The sequence below is a fragment of the Mytilus californianus genome, unplaced genomic scaffold, assembly GCF_021869535.1.
Source record: "Mytilus californianus isolate M0D057914Y unplaced genomic scaffold, xbMytCali1.0.p SCAF_10, whole genome shotgun sequence".
Classification (NCBI taxonomy): Eukaryota; Metazoa; Mollusca; class Bivalvia; order Mytilida; family Mytilidae; genus Mytilus; species Mytilus californianus.
In genome coordinates this window covers 11,671,982-11,686,236 of record NW_026262582.1, presented here as the reverse complement: position 1 = coordinate 11,686,236, position 14,255 = coordinate 11,671,982, and the positions used below count along the sequence as shown (strand labels likewise).

Here is a 14,255-nt window from a genome sequence, read left to right as displayed (position 1 = left end):
GTGGGGGCATTCGTGTCCTCAGACATATTCTTCTTTTATTTTTGAATTGATTTTACTGTTATATCCTCTATATTGTTTTAGGTAACACAGTTAAACGCTCTCATTCAGCTGTTGATTGGCAAATTGAATGGAAATGATCGTCAGAAAATTATGACCATCTGTACTATTGATGTGCACGCTCGTGACGTATTAATAAAGTTGGTAGCATCGAGGGTAGACAGCTCCCAGGCCTTCAGTTGGTTGAGTCAGCTTCGTCACAGATGGGATGATAATGAGAGGGATTGCTTTGCTAACATTTGTGATGCCCAATTCCGATATTCTCATGAGTATCTCGGCAACACACCTCGTCTTGTCATTACTCCTCTAACTGATAGGTATGTTATCTCATGAGTTACACAGTGAATTTTGTAAGTTGTGAGTAAAGATAGATTCTACCACTGCATCAAGTTAGGTTTGAAATTTCTCAAATCAAGAAAGTTACATTGTTGTTTTTTTTTTATGTTAAATTGAAAATTATGAAATCTTTTAAGTATTGCAATAAAAATTACAGAAATACATGACAAAAGGTTTTTTTAATATTCCATTCTAATGGATCATTTGATATGACTGTAGCTCGTTTTTTTGGAAATTTTGAATAATTCTTACATCTACCTTGATTGTACTGTAGATTTATTTATTTTTCGTGGGTACCAATTTTTGTGGATTTAGAAAAAATGTATTTTCATGAATATTTGATTTTGTGGTTTGCCAATGTTTGCAATCAAGCCTTTAGAAAATTTGTACTTTGTTATATAGATATAGAAGATGTGGTATGAGTGCCAATGAGACAACTCTCCATCCAAGTCAAAATTTATAAAAGTAAACATTTATAGGTCAAAGTACGGTCTTCAACATGGAGCCTTGGCACCAAACAGCAAGCTATAAAGGGCCCCAAAAATTACTAGTGTAAAACCATTCAAACGGGAAAACCAATGGTCTAATCTATATAAAAAACGAGAAACGAGAAACACTTATGAACCACATCAACAAACGACAACTACTGAACATCAGATTCCTGACTTAGGACAGGTGTATATTTGAATTCACCTTTTCCAATGAAATCCACGACAATTTGTATCCTACGAATAATAATGAATCCACAGTAAACTGTAATGGCTTGAGTGATGTCGTTTACCGTACTTAGATCATTTATTTATAAAGTCTTCAACTAAATTCGCAGATATTTTGAATGTTACTTAAAAATTTATTACAGATGTTACATCACACTTACCCAGTCCCTCCATTTGATTATGAGTGGAGCCCCCGCTGGACCTGCAGGAACTGGTAAAACTGAGACCACTAAAGATCTGGGTCGTGCTCTTGGTATCATGGTCTATGTGTTCAATTGTTCAGAACAGATGGACTATAAGGTAAAATATATCTTTAATCAGTTTAACTGGTATTGTGGACTTTGAGATTATATTTATATTTCATACCAAATTTTAAAGGACTTCGAGAAAAAAAACATTCATATAATCAGAGGACTGGCAAAATATAAATAATCAAATTGAATAAAAGAAAGTGTTGAGGAAGTTCGCTCCTCATGTTTTTGAATTTTTGCCAGATATTCGGAATCCTCTGGTTTTATCCATGTAGTGCCATTAAAAAAATTTGCCCATTAACCCCTACTTTTCTTTCCATTATTTGATTAAACATAGTTTAAAATATCTTCTTTGAAAATCTTATAAAATCCTTGTTATTTTTTCATCGGTTTTTCGTTTCTTTATTTTTATACTATCAATATATAACAGTCTTTTTAAAAGCTTGTTATTTTGAAAAAGAGTAGTGAACATCCTTAACTGGTGCTTCAAGATATTAATATAAAACAATTTTTATGAATATGATTTTGATGTGAGGTAAACATCAATGAGACATTATTAAATTCTACAAATAAGGTTAACAAAATAGAGGTCACTGTTCTTGACCTTTAACAATGGACAAGCACTCACATTGTAAAATATAAACCAAGTTCTAAATTGACCCAAATTTGAAATGACATTAGTTTATGACAATTTAGTGTATAAACTTGTCAAAGATACCAGGCTTACAATGTATGATCTGTTATGCCAGATGTGCATTTCACCTACATATTAAGACTTTCTAATAAAGAGTTGGAAGGCCAAAACAACATTGATGTCGAAGAGCATTGCTAGCCAAAAGTTCTGAAAAATTTTACCAAATACAGCTAAGGCCATGCACGTGTCTAATGCTGCGGGGTAATAAAACCTTTGGTGTTTCTAATAATTCAAAGTTTCCTAAAGAGAAAATTTACAGAAAATGACCATATCAATGATATTCCAGGTCAACACAAGTGCTGACCACAGGGTTGCTAAATAAACTTGAAAATTTATGCAAAAAATTAGATCCTCATAAATTTATATTTTGCAGTCCATTGGTAACATCTACAAAGGTCTGGCTCAGTCTGGAGCTTGGGGATGTTTTGATGAGTTCAATAGAATCGCTGTTGAAGTGTTGTCTGTAGTGGCCGTACAGGTCAAATGCATCCAGGATGCCATCAAAGAAAAGAAGAAAGAATTCAACTTCCAGGGAAGTGTCATCAAACTCGTATGGACGGTTGGTCTTTTTATTACCATGAACCCTGGTTACGCAGGAAGAACTGAATTACCAGAGAATCTGAAAGCTTTGTTCAGGTAGGTTTATTACAATAAACTTTGGTAAACTGTTACTGTGAATTCATTTATTAATGTTGGTACCAATTTTTGTGGATTGAGGAAAAAATGTTTTTCATGGATATTTGATTTCGTGGTTTTAACAAAGTCTGCATACAAGCCTATAGAAAATTTGGACTTTGTTGAACATTTAAAGTTGTGGTTCACCTTTCCCAATGAAATACACAAACATTGGCATCACACAAATAAAAATGAACCCACAGTATTCAGGAAGAACTGAATTACCAGAGAATATTAAAATCTTGTTTTATAGGTAGGTTAATTTTACGGACGCCATCACGAGTTGGTTGACCGTTATGGAATTACCGTTTCACAGATGATATCTGATATGTTCCTTATGTCGTAACTACAATACCCTTCCCTTTTCACGAATGTGACTTACCGAATTAGACTATTTACCGGATTTGTAATAACATAAGCAACTCGACGGGTGCCAAATGTGGAGCAGGATCTGCTTACCCTTCCAGAGCACCTGAGATCACCCCCAGTTTTTGGTGGGGGTCGTGTTGCTTAGTCTTTAGTTTTCTATGTTGTGTCATCTGTACTATTATTTGTCTGTTTGTCTTTTTATTTTTGGCCATGACGTTGTCAGTTTGTTTTCGATCTATGAGTTTGACTGTCCCTCTGGTATCTTTCGTCCCTCTTTTAATTGGAAATGATCAAAGCCTTTTACAAAAGTAACTTCTGATTATTCACTTAGCAAGCCAATGACATTTCAGAAAAACTTAAGCAAAATGATTCTTTGCTATGTCTCTAAAGGGTAAATTAAATACAAGTTCTTGGATCACAATCAAAGAGTTGGCCTTCATTTACATTAGGGGACCCTGTTGAGGGTTCGGTTACGGTTTGTTTTATGTCAGGGTTATGATTTAGTGTTACGGTTTGGTTTAAAGTAAGTATAGCCAGATATCATATACATATATATATATATATATATATATATATATATAAGCTGGGTCTCCTAAAGAAAATGAAGGCCCAAGAGATTGAATAACTGAAAATGTAACTATTAATTATAGGATCTGTTGGTATATAAAATCACTGCATTAGAATTATTTTATGAAATTGAACGCATTATTTATTTATGTCAGTGATACTGTAAATTCAGAAATTATTGCATGCATTTATTATTGGGATTTTTGAAGATTGAACAAAATTGATGGATTAATTATTGCGATTTTAGGAAAATCAAAGATATGTATCTGATATAAGCTTGTGAGATCTTATTATTGCCATACTCTCCCAGTCGCATTATTAGCATGAATAAAAACCATGCAATAATTTCTGAATTCACAGTAATAGCTAGGTTTAGTTATTTATTAATGGCAACTTGGTGAAAACAGGACAACACAGGCTCCTCTGAGACTTTAATTTTTGCAATGATTTAATGTACAACTTGTGTTTTAATTTCAGACCTTGTGCTATGGTTGTCCCAGATTTTGAACTGATTTGTGAAATCATGTTGGTAGCTGAGGGTTTCCTTGAAGCTCGTCTTTTAGCCAGAAAATTCATTACATTATATACCCTGTGTAGAGAACTGTTATCTAAACAGGACCATTACGATTGGGGTCTGAGAGCCATCAAGTCTGTACTGGTAGTAGCAGGTTCCCTGAAGAGAAGTGACCCTGATAGACCTGAAGATCAGGTGAGAATTATGTCTTTGATTTCATAATTAAATATTTCAGTAATTATTGTCTATGCCCCCGCTGCAGCAGACGGGGCATTAAGTGTTACCCTTGTCCATCTGTACATATGTACATGCGTATGTACGTTCGTCCCAAAATTGGTTTCCCCTCTCTAAATTTAGTTTGCCTCAACTAATTGTTATAAAACTTATACACAATGCGTATTACCACAAAACTCAAATCAAGTTCGAATTTGGGTGGCGTCACTTTATTCAGTTCTCGAGTTACGCACCTTTATAAAGGAAAAATTGCTGAATTTTTGGTTTCTGTTCTCTAACTTTATTTTGCCTCAACCAAATGTTACGAAACTTATACAAAATGCTTATTGCCATAAAACACAGATCATGTTCGAATTTGGGTGGCCTCACTTTTACAGTTCTCTAGTTATGTCTCTTTATAACGTTATATGCCAGCGGGGGCATCATCTGTGTCCAATGGACACATTCTCCATTTATTTCTTTCTATGTTTTATTATTGAAAATATTGACAAAGTACGTTATAGACTGTAAATTCAGAAATTTTTGCATGGATTTTATGTAATATTATAGTACAGTGTACATTTGTACTAAAAATAAAAAGTGTCATTTTTAATTTTGCTAACATTATTTGTATGTAGCATTTTTTGAAATCGCAATAAATTATCTTGCATATACTGTAAACCAACTTATTTTTGCGGATACTTTATTTCGCGTTTTGCCGTTTCTAACACACTTTGCGGCGATTAAAGTTCGCGATTCTCTAATTTTCTTGATATAGTTGAATAAGGAAAGATCCAAGTTTTACATATTCGCGACGATTTATATTCGCGTTATTTTTCTACTCGCGATTGTCGCGAAAAATAAACCGCTCACGAAAATTAGTTGGTTTACAGTATGTCTATTGTTCAACAATCACAATTATATATAGGAAATCCATGTAAAATTACTGAATATACAGTTTATAACAGAAATAGAAATCATCATTATTTAGCCAAGGTATTATGAAATTTTGGATGTAGATTTTTTTATTCTGTAAATTTTTTGTCCTATTTCGAAAATTCTTTTATTTAACCATAGGTATTGATGAGAGCCTTGAGAGATTTCAACATTCCAAAGATTGTAACAGATGATGTACCAATTATCATGGGTCTGATTGGTGATCTCTTCCCAGCTCTGAACGTACCCAGGAAACGTGACATGGAGTTTGAACAGAAAATCAAACAAGCCATCCTTGATCAGAAACTACAGCCTGAGGAAAACTTCATTCTTAAGGTATTTTTCTCTGACAGTTACTATGGATTTTTTTATTTCATGGGTACCAATTTTTATAGATTAAAGAAAAATTATATTTTCGTGAATAATTGATTTCACGGTTTTCAAAAGTCAGCATACAAGCCTATGGAAATTTGTACTTCATTGAACATCTGAATTCATGGTTCACATCTACCAATGAAATCAATGAAAATTAAGTATCCCACTAATAACAATTAATGAATCCACAGTATTTAGAGATTTTTATTTAAAGTGCCAATCTGCCTAAGAATCAGACAGTGGTGAAAACATGACAAACAAAAACCCACTCAGGTTTACATTAATTTAAGTTCAGAATGTATAATGATGCATGAATATAACATTCGTTTCCTTTTCCTGTTCTGGTAACTCAACATATAATTTGGTTGAAATGCTCTAGAAAATAACAATTAAGGGGAGATAACTCCGTAATTTGCTATCATTCTAACCAAAATTTATCTAGATATTTCTCAAATTACTAGACACGCAGAAACGAAAGACCTACCATTTCTAACTCAGGATGAGGGTACCTTCAAAATAGGGTGGTTAGGTCGGTGGGTTTTTTTTGGCCATGTTTTGATTTTTTTCTAAATTGCCTGATTCTTACAAAGACTGGCACTAAAATAATAAATAGTAGGTAACATACCTGAGGAAAACTTCATTATTAGGATATGTTTTTCTGTCAGTTACTTACAGTTTTAAAAAAGTGGAGGAAGATTCCAAGTGGAGAATCAAAACTCATAAGTCTTAAGAGAAACTGACAAAATCATTATAAAAAACGAAAAACAACAGAAAGATGGAACATTAAATTGTGATTTAAGGAGATTGTGAGTAGCCACCATTGAGTCAGCAACTTTAACAATAATTAAATTATATCTCTCTGTATGAAAATTATGTTGAATATTTTTTGCTTGAAAAGTAAATTGGTGAAAGAGATTTTTTCACATGTAGTCTACACGTGTTCAAATTTTCAGAGAGATATGATCTCAAATCAGTAATTTGTTAAATGTTCCAAAAAAATATTTGGTGAAAGTGTTAATTTTCCAACAAAAATTTATAATGAAGGGAAAATATGAAAATAAAAGTGTTAATTTTCCCAAAAAATTTAATAATGGGGGCTAAGGTATGAAAAGAATCTCTCATTCATTTCAATATTTGAATAGCCCTAAAAACACATGTTTTATCTTCTGCAGGTTGTACAGCTACAGGAATTGTTTGAAGTACGTCATTCTGTCTTCTGTCTGGGTAATGCTGGTGTCGGTAAAAGTAAAGTATGGGGATCACTCATCAGAACATACAGAAATGCTGGCAGGAAACCACAGGCCATTGATCTGGATCCCAAGGCTGTTACCAACAATGAATTGTTTGGTATCATTAACCCAGCTACCAGAGAATGGAAGGATGGTACATAGATCTTTTTATTTTGTTTTGCACTAATTCTTACTAGCAAGGTTGACTGTTACTGCTTTAAAAGATTTACTAAATTTGTTGGAGTTTACATATATATGGTTGATATTTAAAAAAATTTTGTAACAGTCATATTAAAGTTATTAAATTGGTATTACAGTGTTAAAATTTATCAACAATTTGTCATAAAGACTCACAAATGTTTTTGTCAATGCTAAAATATTACCAGTTTTACTGAGGGCTATTCCATTAAAATGTATGTGGGAGGGTAGGAAGGAAGTTTAATTATTGAATGTGGGTCATGGGTCTTTTTTCAGTATGCGTCTATTACCATTATGCGAAATTATCTACAAAATGGTTCTTGGTTGTAGGGATATTTTGAAAGTCCTTTCCTACCCTCCCACATACATTTTAATGGAATGGCCCTGAGTTACTGCATCAAATTTTAATGAATTATAAGTAAAGCACCATTAGGTTTTCCCATCTGTGAGTCCTTCTGTTTGACTGAAAAATGTGGTAAAATGACTGGGGCATGTTTTCCTATGGATTTTTTGTTTATGTTTTTTCCTCCTAAATCTTTTTTAAATTTAAGAAAAATTTGGAAAGGAGTATTAAGGAAAAATGTGAAATTAAAAAAATCTAGAATTTAAAATTGATACTATAAGTCGAAAGAGCATTAATTAAGGAACAAAATAATCTAAAAATATTGATAGGTTATGGAGCTCCTTTTCGAGATATTTGAATTTAAAAAAATGTCGGGAAAAGGCTGACTCTGACTTTTACCTTATATTTGCATTAGAATTATTTGGGTCTCAAATCGAAAGAAAAGAAATCAAGAATCTGCTTAAATTTTGGTAAATGACCTTTTATGGGCTATTGAAGTCTTACATGGAAAGAAAAATGGGTGTTACGGGGCAATATATTTTACCCTGTATTGAAGGAAAAAAACCAAGGAGTCCGAACATCTGACACAAATTCCTAAACCTCACCTAAGTACATCCTTAAAGTTCATGAAAGCTTAATATTGGATCTTAATTTCTGTAAAATTTTAAATTAGTATTCAGAAAAATTTGACGAAAAAAAATGTATTAACTGTCACATTTTGTTTCTGCAGGTTTATTCTCGGTCATCATGAGAGATCTAGCCAACCTGACGACAGATTCTCCAAAGTGGATTGTCCTTGACGGAGATATTGATCCTATGTGGATTGAGTCTCTTAACACTGTGATGGATGACAACAAAGTATTGACACTCGCCAGTAACGAGAGAATCCCTCTGACACCCAGTATGAGATTGTTGTTTGAAATCAGTCATTTGAGGACTGCTACCCCTGCTACTGTGTCTAGAGCTGGTATCCTGTTCATTAACCCTACAGATGTAGGATGGAATCCGTAAGTTTTCTAAAAGTATTTTGATAGTTGTTGGACAAAATCAAATACTTTAAATTCAGAAATTAATGCATGCATTTATTATTGCCCATCCTTGACCACTGACAAAAACAAAAATGTTAAATCTATTTAATGTGAATGCAAAATGTTATGAAGGAAAATCGCTACTTTTTCTGACTTTTAAGTTATGATATTTGAGATGCCATAGAGGTACAGTCAGAAAGGGCCAATTTGACGATCTTGTTTGACATATATGTTATATATTTCTAACAGATATATTATTTATTTCTAACAGATATGTCCAAAGTTGGATTGATACACGAGAGGTGCAGTCAGAAAAAGCCAATTTGACAATCTTGTTCGACAAATATGTACCAGTCCTATTAGAGACCCTTCGAATCAGATTCAAGAAAATCACCCCTATTGCAGAAGTCAGCCATATCCAGATGTTGACTTTCTTACTGGAGTGTCTACTGACAGAGGAAAATACACCCCCAGATTGTCCAAAGGACTTGTATGAATTATACTTTGTCTTTGCCTGTGTCTGGGCCTTCGGTGGTGTTATGTTCCAAGATCAGGTAAATGTTTTATTTAGTGTAATTACTAAATACTGGCTATTCTTGGTCCCCATTCCTATCCACATTTAATTTTCACTTTTTAACATTTATGGGGGGCAGTATCAATAAACCGTTATTTACACATCAGACAGTACTGGTTACCAGAACTTTGGATACACCAAACCAGGTACTTCATATCTGAGAAACAGTCACTATATGCCCTCAATTTAAAAGTTCATTCATACATTTTTAGTTTATTCACCATTATCAGGCAAAATGTGTTCTACAAGGATCACCAGTCCTTCACTTTTCATTTGATAACTAAATTACCAAAATATATTCGACATAGTTTGATATTTACACCTATGCATAGGAACTATTTTGTTTTAAATATTTACTACTTTCCAGTATGCTTTTTTCTTACATGGCTCAAACTTTAATGATACAAATATAGTAGAAAATACAAGGGACTATATCTTCTTCTACGCATTCACAATATATCGTTTTGATGTAACATCATTGACAATATCTTGACAAAACCAATTAGGGCTATTCCATTAAAATGTATGTGGGAGGGTATTCCTACAATCAAGAATCATTTTTTAGATAATTTTACATAATGGTAATAGATGCATACTAAAAAAAAGACCTATGACCCACATTCAATAATTAAACTTTCCTTTCTACCCTCCCACATACATTTTAATGGAATAGCCCTTATTGTATGACCTGAGAGAAGTTAAATTATCAGATATATTTCACATGTGAAATTATTGGAATCTTTTTTATCTAACTGAGAAATAGGGGTATTTCATTGTGTTTATTTTTCATTACAGCTTGTTGACTACAGGGTAGAATTCACTAAATGGTGGGTAACTGAATTCAAGACAGTCAAATTCCCAATAGCTGGTACAGTATTTGACTATTTCATTGACCAAGAGACCAAAAAGTTTGAACCATGGACCAAGAGAATTCCAAAATTTGAAATGGACCCAGATATGCCATTGCAGGTAAAATAATAAATGCTCTTACTTTCTTTGAAAAAAAGACAAATTTAAATGTTGAGCCTCCCACTCAAAAAACAATATGCCGTTTTTAGCTAAAAAAAACAGATGCTTATATAATGGAGTTGTCATATATCAAGTTGCAAGGTGTTATTTTGTTGTAAAAATATCTTGTAAGACATTTCGGCCACTGGCCTTCTTCAGTTTCTTTATTATCCTTATTAATTGCATTGTAGACATTCTACTTTCACAATCATTCTTACAGAATGGTTTATCTACTACAATAACGTAACATATGTTCCCTATTGGAATTTTCAAACAAGCGGGTAAAAATATCGTAAAAATATTTGTTTGGGAACATTTGAAAGAGATAAACAAGCGGGTAAAAATATCGTAAAAATATCTGTTTGGGAACATTTGAAAAGGAGGTTAAGTTAAACATGCAGTTGAAATAAAATTGATTTAAATAAGGGTGGGTGATCTTTTTAATACCATGTGCATGACTGATCCTTACACATGTAGGCAATTACTCAGTTCAATAAAGTAGGTAAATTGATTTGACTCCCTATATATGAAGAAAAAATGAATATCTAATTAACAATGATGGATCTAAGAAATGTTTAACAATAAGATTTTTTTTACATACAGGCTGCATTAGTACACACAGCTGAAACAACCAGGGTCAAATACTTTTTAGACATGTTGGTTGAGAAGAAACGACCAGTCATGTTGGTCGGTAATGCAGGTACTGGTAAGACAGTACTTATGGGAGACAAATTATCTGCACTGTCGGAAGATTTCATGGTAGCCAATGTACCATTTAATTTTTACACAACGTCATCCATGTTGCAAGGTATTCTTGAAAAACCATTGGAAAAGAAAGCTGGTAGGAACTTTGGTCCACCTGGAACTCGCCGATTGATCTACTTTGTTGATGATATGAACATGCCAGAGGTTGATAAGTACTTCACAGTACAACCTCATACACTGATCCGACAACATATTGACCACGGTCATTGGTACGACAGGCAGAAATTGTCAATGAAAGAAATCCATAATACACAATATGTAGCCTGCATGAACCCTACTGCTGGTAGTTTTACTATTGACTCTCGCCTACAGGTAATTAGTAATGCCTCATTGATTTTATGGGTCACTGTGGGTTCTAATTCATTCTCAGGTATACATTTTCATGCTTTGAGACAAATTTGATATTTTGAGTTTACCTTATATCCTGGTATCATCATTTGCTCCTTTCAAAGCAAATACAATTTGCATTTTGCTGAGTATTTAAATTCATTGTTTACCTCTTTCAATGAAATCCATTCATTCACTATCCCATCAATAATGATGAATCCACTGTATTTAATAGTCTATTTACTATTTTTTGGCCAAATAAACTTAACATGTAGATTTCCATTCACTTACCTCTGTACACAAAAAATACAGGACATATGGGAAGAACTCAATATTTATTTTATTTTTTCTGTTCATATCATATTAGTTATGTTAATAATACTTTACTTTTTTCCAGATGAAAAAGAAACCTTTTGATAATGAAAACTATTTTACTAGCCATGAACACAATAAATTTTATTTTTGTTCCTGTAATTTCAGGAAATACAACTAATACAAATGATATTATCAAACAATTTAAAATGCAAGTTTTTGTTTATGCGAATTACCTAACCATCACAATTTTCCCAATAATGAAAACATCATAAAAATTACTGAATTTATAGTTATATTTTGTAGACAGTATCATCAAAAGCAATTTATCTCTGTGTGCATCATATGAAAGGGCCCATTGCCATAATAAGTTCATATAGTTCATATAATGATTGCTCCATTGATTTCAAAAGTCAAGTACTTAAATTTCTGATTAGTTGTGCTAATAAGTATTTAGATCCGCAATTTGTACATTTTCAGTTTGATCTTACTGCCTAATAAATTTAAGATCATGGACAGGATACTCAAAAATATTAGTCAATGACGTCATGTATCAGTGCAGCAACGTGCTCAAGTCCATCCACCTCAATTTATCAATGAAATGCACACGACTTCATTCATACATCCGAATAACTCTCCCAACTTTTTGTACGCGTAAAAGTAGTTTTACTTACTATTTCATATTACTTCATTTCTCAACCAAAAGAATAAAGAGTGAAGACAAATTGCCTATAAAAAGAATAATGTAGTAGTTTGATATTCTTGTTGATAAAGTCAGTACATGTATCAACAACAAAAATGCCATAATTTTATATACAACATACTATTACTGCAATGCGTCAGTGATTTTTGAACTTTTTACATATATATAGTTGTAACAGGCAAGTGGAAGAATAATGAATATATATTTGTTATAAAAAAAAAGTTTCCTAATAAAATATGTGTATAATGAAGTAATTTTGCTAGACCGTTGGTTATTTGTTGTGCTTTTGCATTAAAAGTCTTCTTAAACATGCAAGAAATATTTGCCACCATCTGTTCATTCCCCGTCATGGTTGAACCTGGGTGGAAAGAGTTTGTTTCAATTTCGCTACATGTATTCTTCTCTCCATTTTTTCAGCGCCACTTCTGTGTATTCTCTGTGAATTTCCCCAACTTGGATGCCTTGACAACTATTTATACCAGCATCTTACAACAGCATTTATCGCTCAACCACTTTGCCGCAGCTGTACAGAAATATGCCCCAACACTTATCTCCGGAGCGGTGTCACTTCATTCAAGAATAACCAGTAGTTTCCTTCCAACAGCTGTCAAATTTCATTATATCTTCAACTTGAGAGATTTGTCCAACATTTTTCAGGTAAGTTTAAATTCGGATATATCTAAAAACAAAGATTAATTGATTGATTGATTGGTGTTTAACGCTACTTTTAGCATTATTGGGCTATTTCATGGCAGTTAGATTTTATTAGTGGAGGAAGCCGTAGAGAACTATCAACATTCGGTAGGAAAACTGACAATCTTATGTTTAAAAAAATAGAGAGATCAGCAACTTAGCAAAATCTCCTGATACCACACAACCGTCAAGATTTTATTGAAAATATTAAAAAGTATGAAATAAATAAAACCTGCAGTACCCTATCAATCATTTGGATATTCATGCTTAATTGGTCGTTTTCTTGTTACGGACATTCCCAATTGGTCGTCTCAGAATCTAAAGGACAATGGGTAACACTTATTGTTCGTACCCCAAAATGAAAATAACATCGGTTGTAAAAATGAAAATAGCGTCATGTCATTGGTTGAATTTTTATTGTTTAGGATGTTTTTAACCAATCACAACATTTTGGTGTTCAATTTTGAAAACATAACCCAGAATGCATTAGATTTTGAAACTGCGAATTACATCATAATGGTATTATAAAAAACAAAAGAGCAGTATCAACCATCCAAATTCCATATGAAGTTGCATGTGTTTGGTTTTATATTCTCTGGTTAATGTAAATGGTTGTTACTGATGTCAATAATGAGATGGCAGGTCTCTGGAAAAACATTCATCAGGTATGCTGGGGACTAACATTTTACAAAAACAAATACATTTATTATAAAAAAAAAGCAGCAACTTGCACATGGATCTTAACAGAGTACTGTGGATTCATTTAATTTCGTGGATATCAATTTTCGTGGATTGAGGAAAACTTGCTTTTTCGTGGATATTTGATTTCGTGGTTTTAACAATCTCTGTATACAAAGCCTATATATAATTTGTAATTCATTGAACATTTGAATTCGTGATTCACCTGTACCCATGAAACCCACGAAAATTGGTATCCAACGAATAATACTGAATCTACAGTAGTTAAAATCATTCTGAGTCAACTTTACCTGAAAGAAATTATTAACTATTGGATAATTTAAAAACTGAAAATTTTCTACAAAACGCACTAATTAGAATATGAAGCTTTTCAAATGTAAAAGTTTGTCAACACTAATTAAATTTTATACTGGAAAAGAAACAAAGTTCATATTACTTCATACCACATGTTTTTGTATGTCCTCTTTTATTTCCATGCATGACGCATATGAGAAAGTTTATCAACATATAATATTTTACCGTCAAATTAGAACAAACCTTGACAGACTTACTTCATAAAACATATTAGTTGTGCACCTCCTATCTCATTTTATTCACAATTATTTTAATGGTTTTTCATTGCAAAACATGGTCTTCTTTTATCTATCTTCCGTGTTTCAAAAATTTGAAATTT

General features: G+C 32.7%; 1 protein-coding gene across 1 annotated transcript in view; it reads left to right on the top strand.

The window, feature by feature from the left end:
- The window catches only part of LOC127717616 (dynein beta chain, ciliary-like), a 62,850-nt gene that overhangs the window by 30,726 nt on the left and 17,869 nt on the right, over nucleotides 1-14,255 (top strand). Inside the window, exons 23-33 of the mRNA XM_052223329.1 lie at nucleotides 82-374; nucleotides 1,253-1,409; nucleotides 2,428-2,690; nucleotides 4,143-4,374; nucleotides 5,470-5,664; nucleotides 6,876-7,086; nucleotides 8,204-8,480; nucleotides 8,773-9,055; nucleotides 9,871-10,044; nucleotides 10,687-11,160; nucleotides 12,608-12,847. Of these exons, the coding sequence (XP_052079289.1) occupies nucleotides 82-374; nucleotides 1,253-1,409; nucleotides 2,428-2,690; nucleotides 4,143-4,374; nucleotides 5,470-5,664; nucleotides 6,876-7,086; nucleotides 8,204-8,480; nucleotides 8,773-9,055; nucleotides 9,871-10,044; nucleotides 10,687-11,160; nucleotides 12,608-12,847 (2,799 nt within the window). The remainder of the gene's footprint in view (nucleotides 1-81; nucleotides 375-1,252; nucleotides 1,410-2,427; nucleotides 2,691-4,142; nucleotides 4,375-5,469; nucleotides 5,665-6,875; nucleotides 7,087-8,203; nucleotides 8,481-8,772; nucleotides 9,056-9,870; nucleotides 10,045-10,686; nucleotides 11,161-12,607; nucleotides 12,848-14,255) is intronic.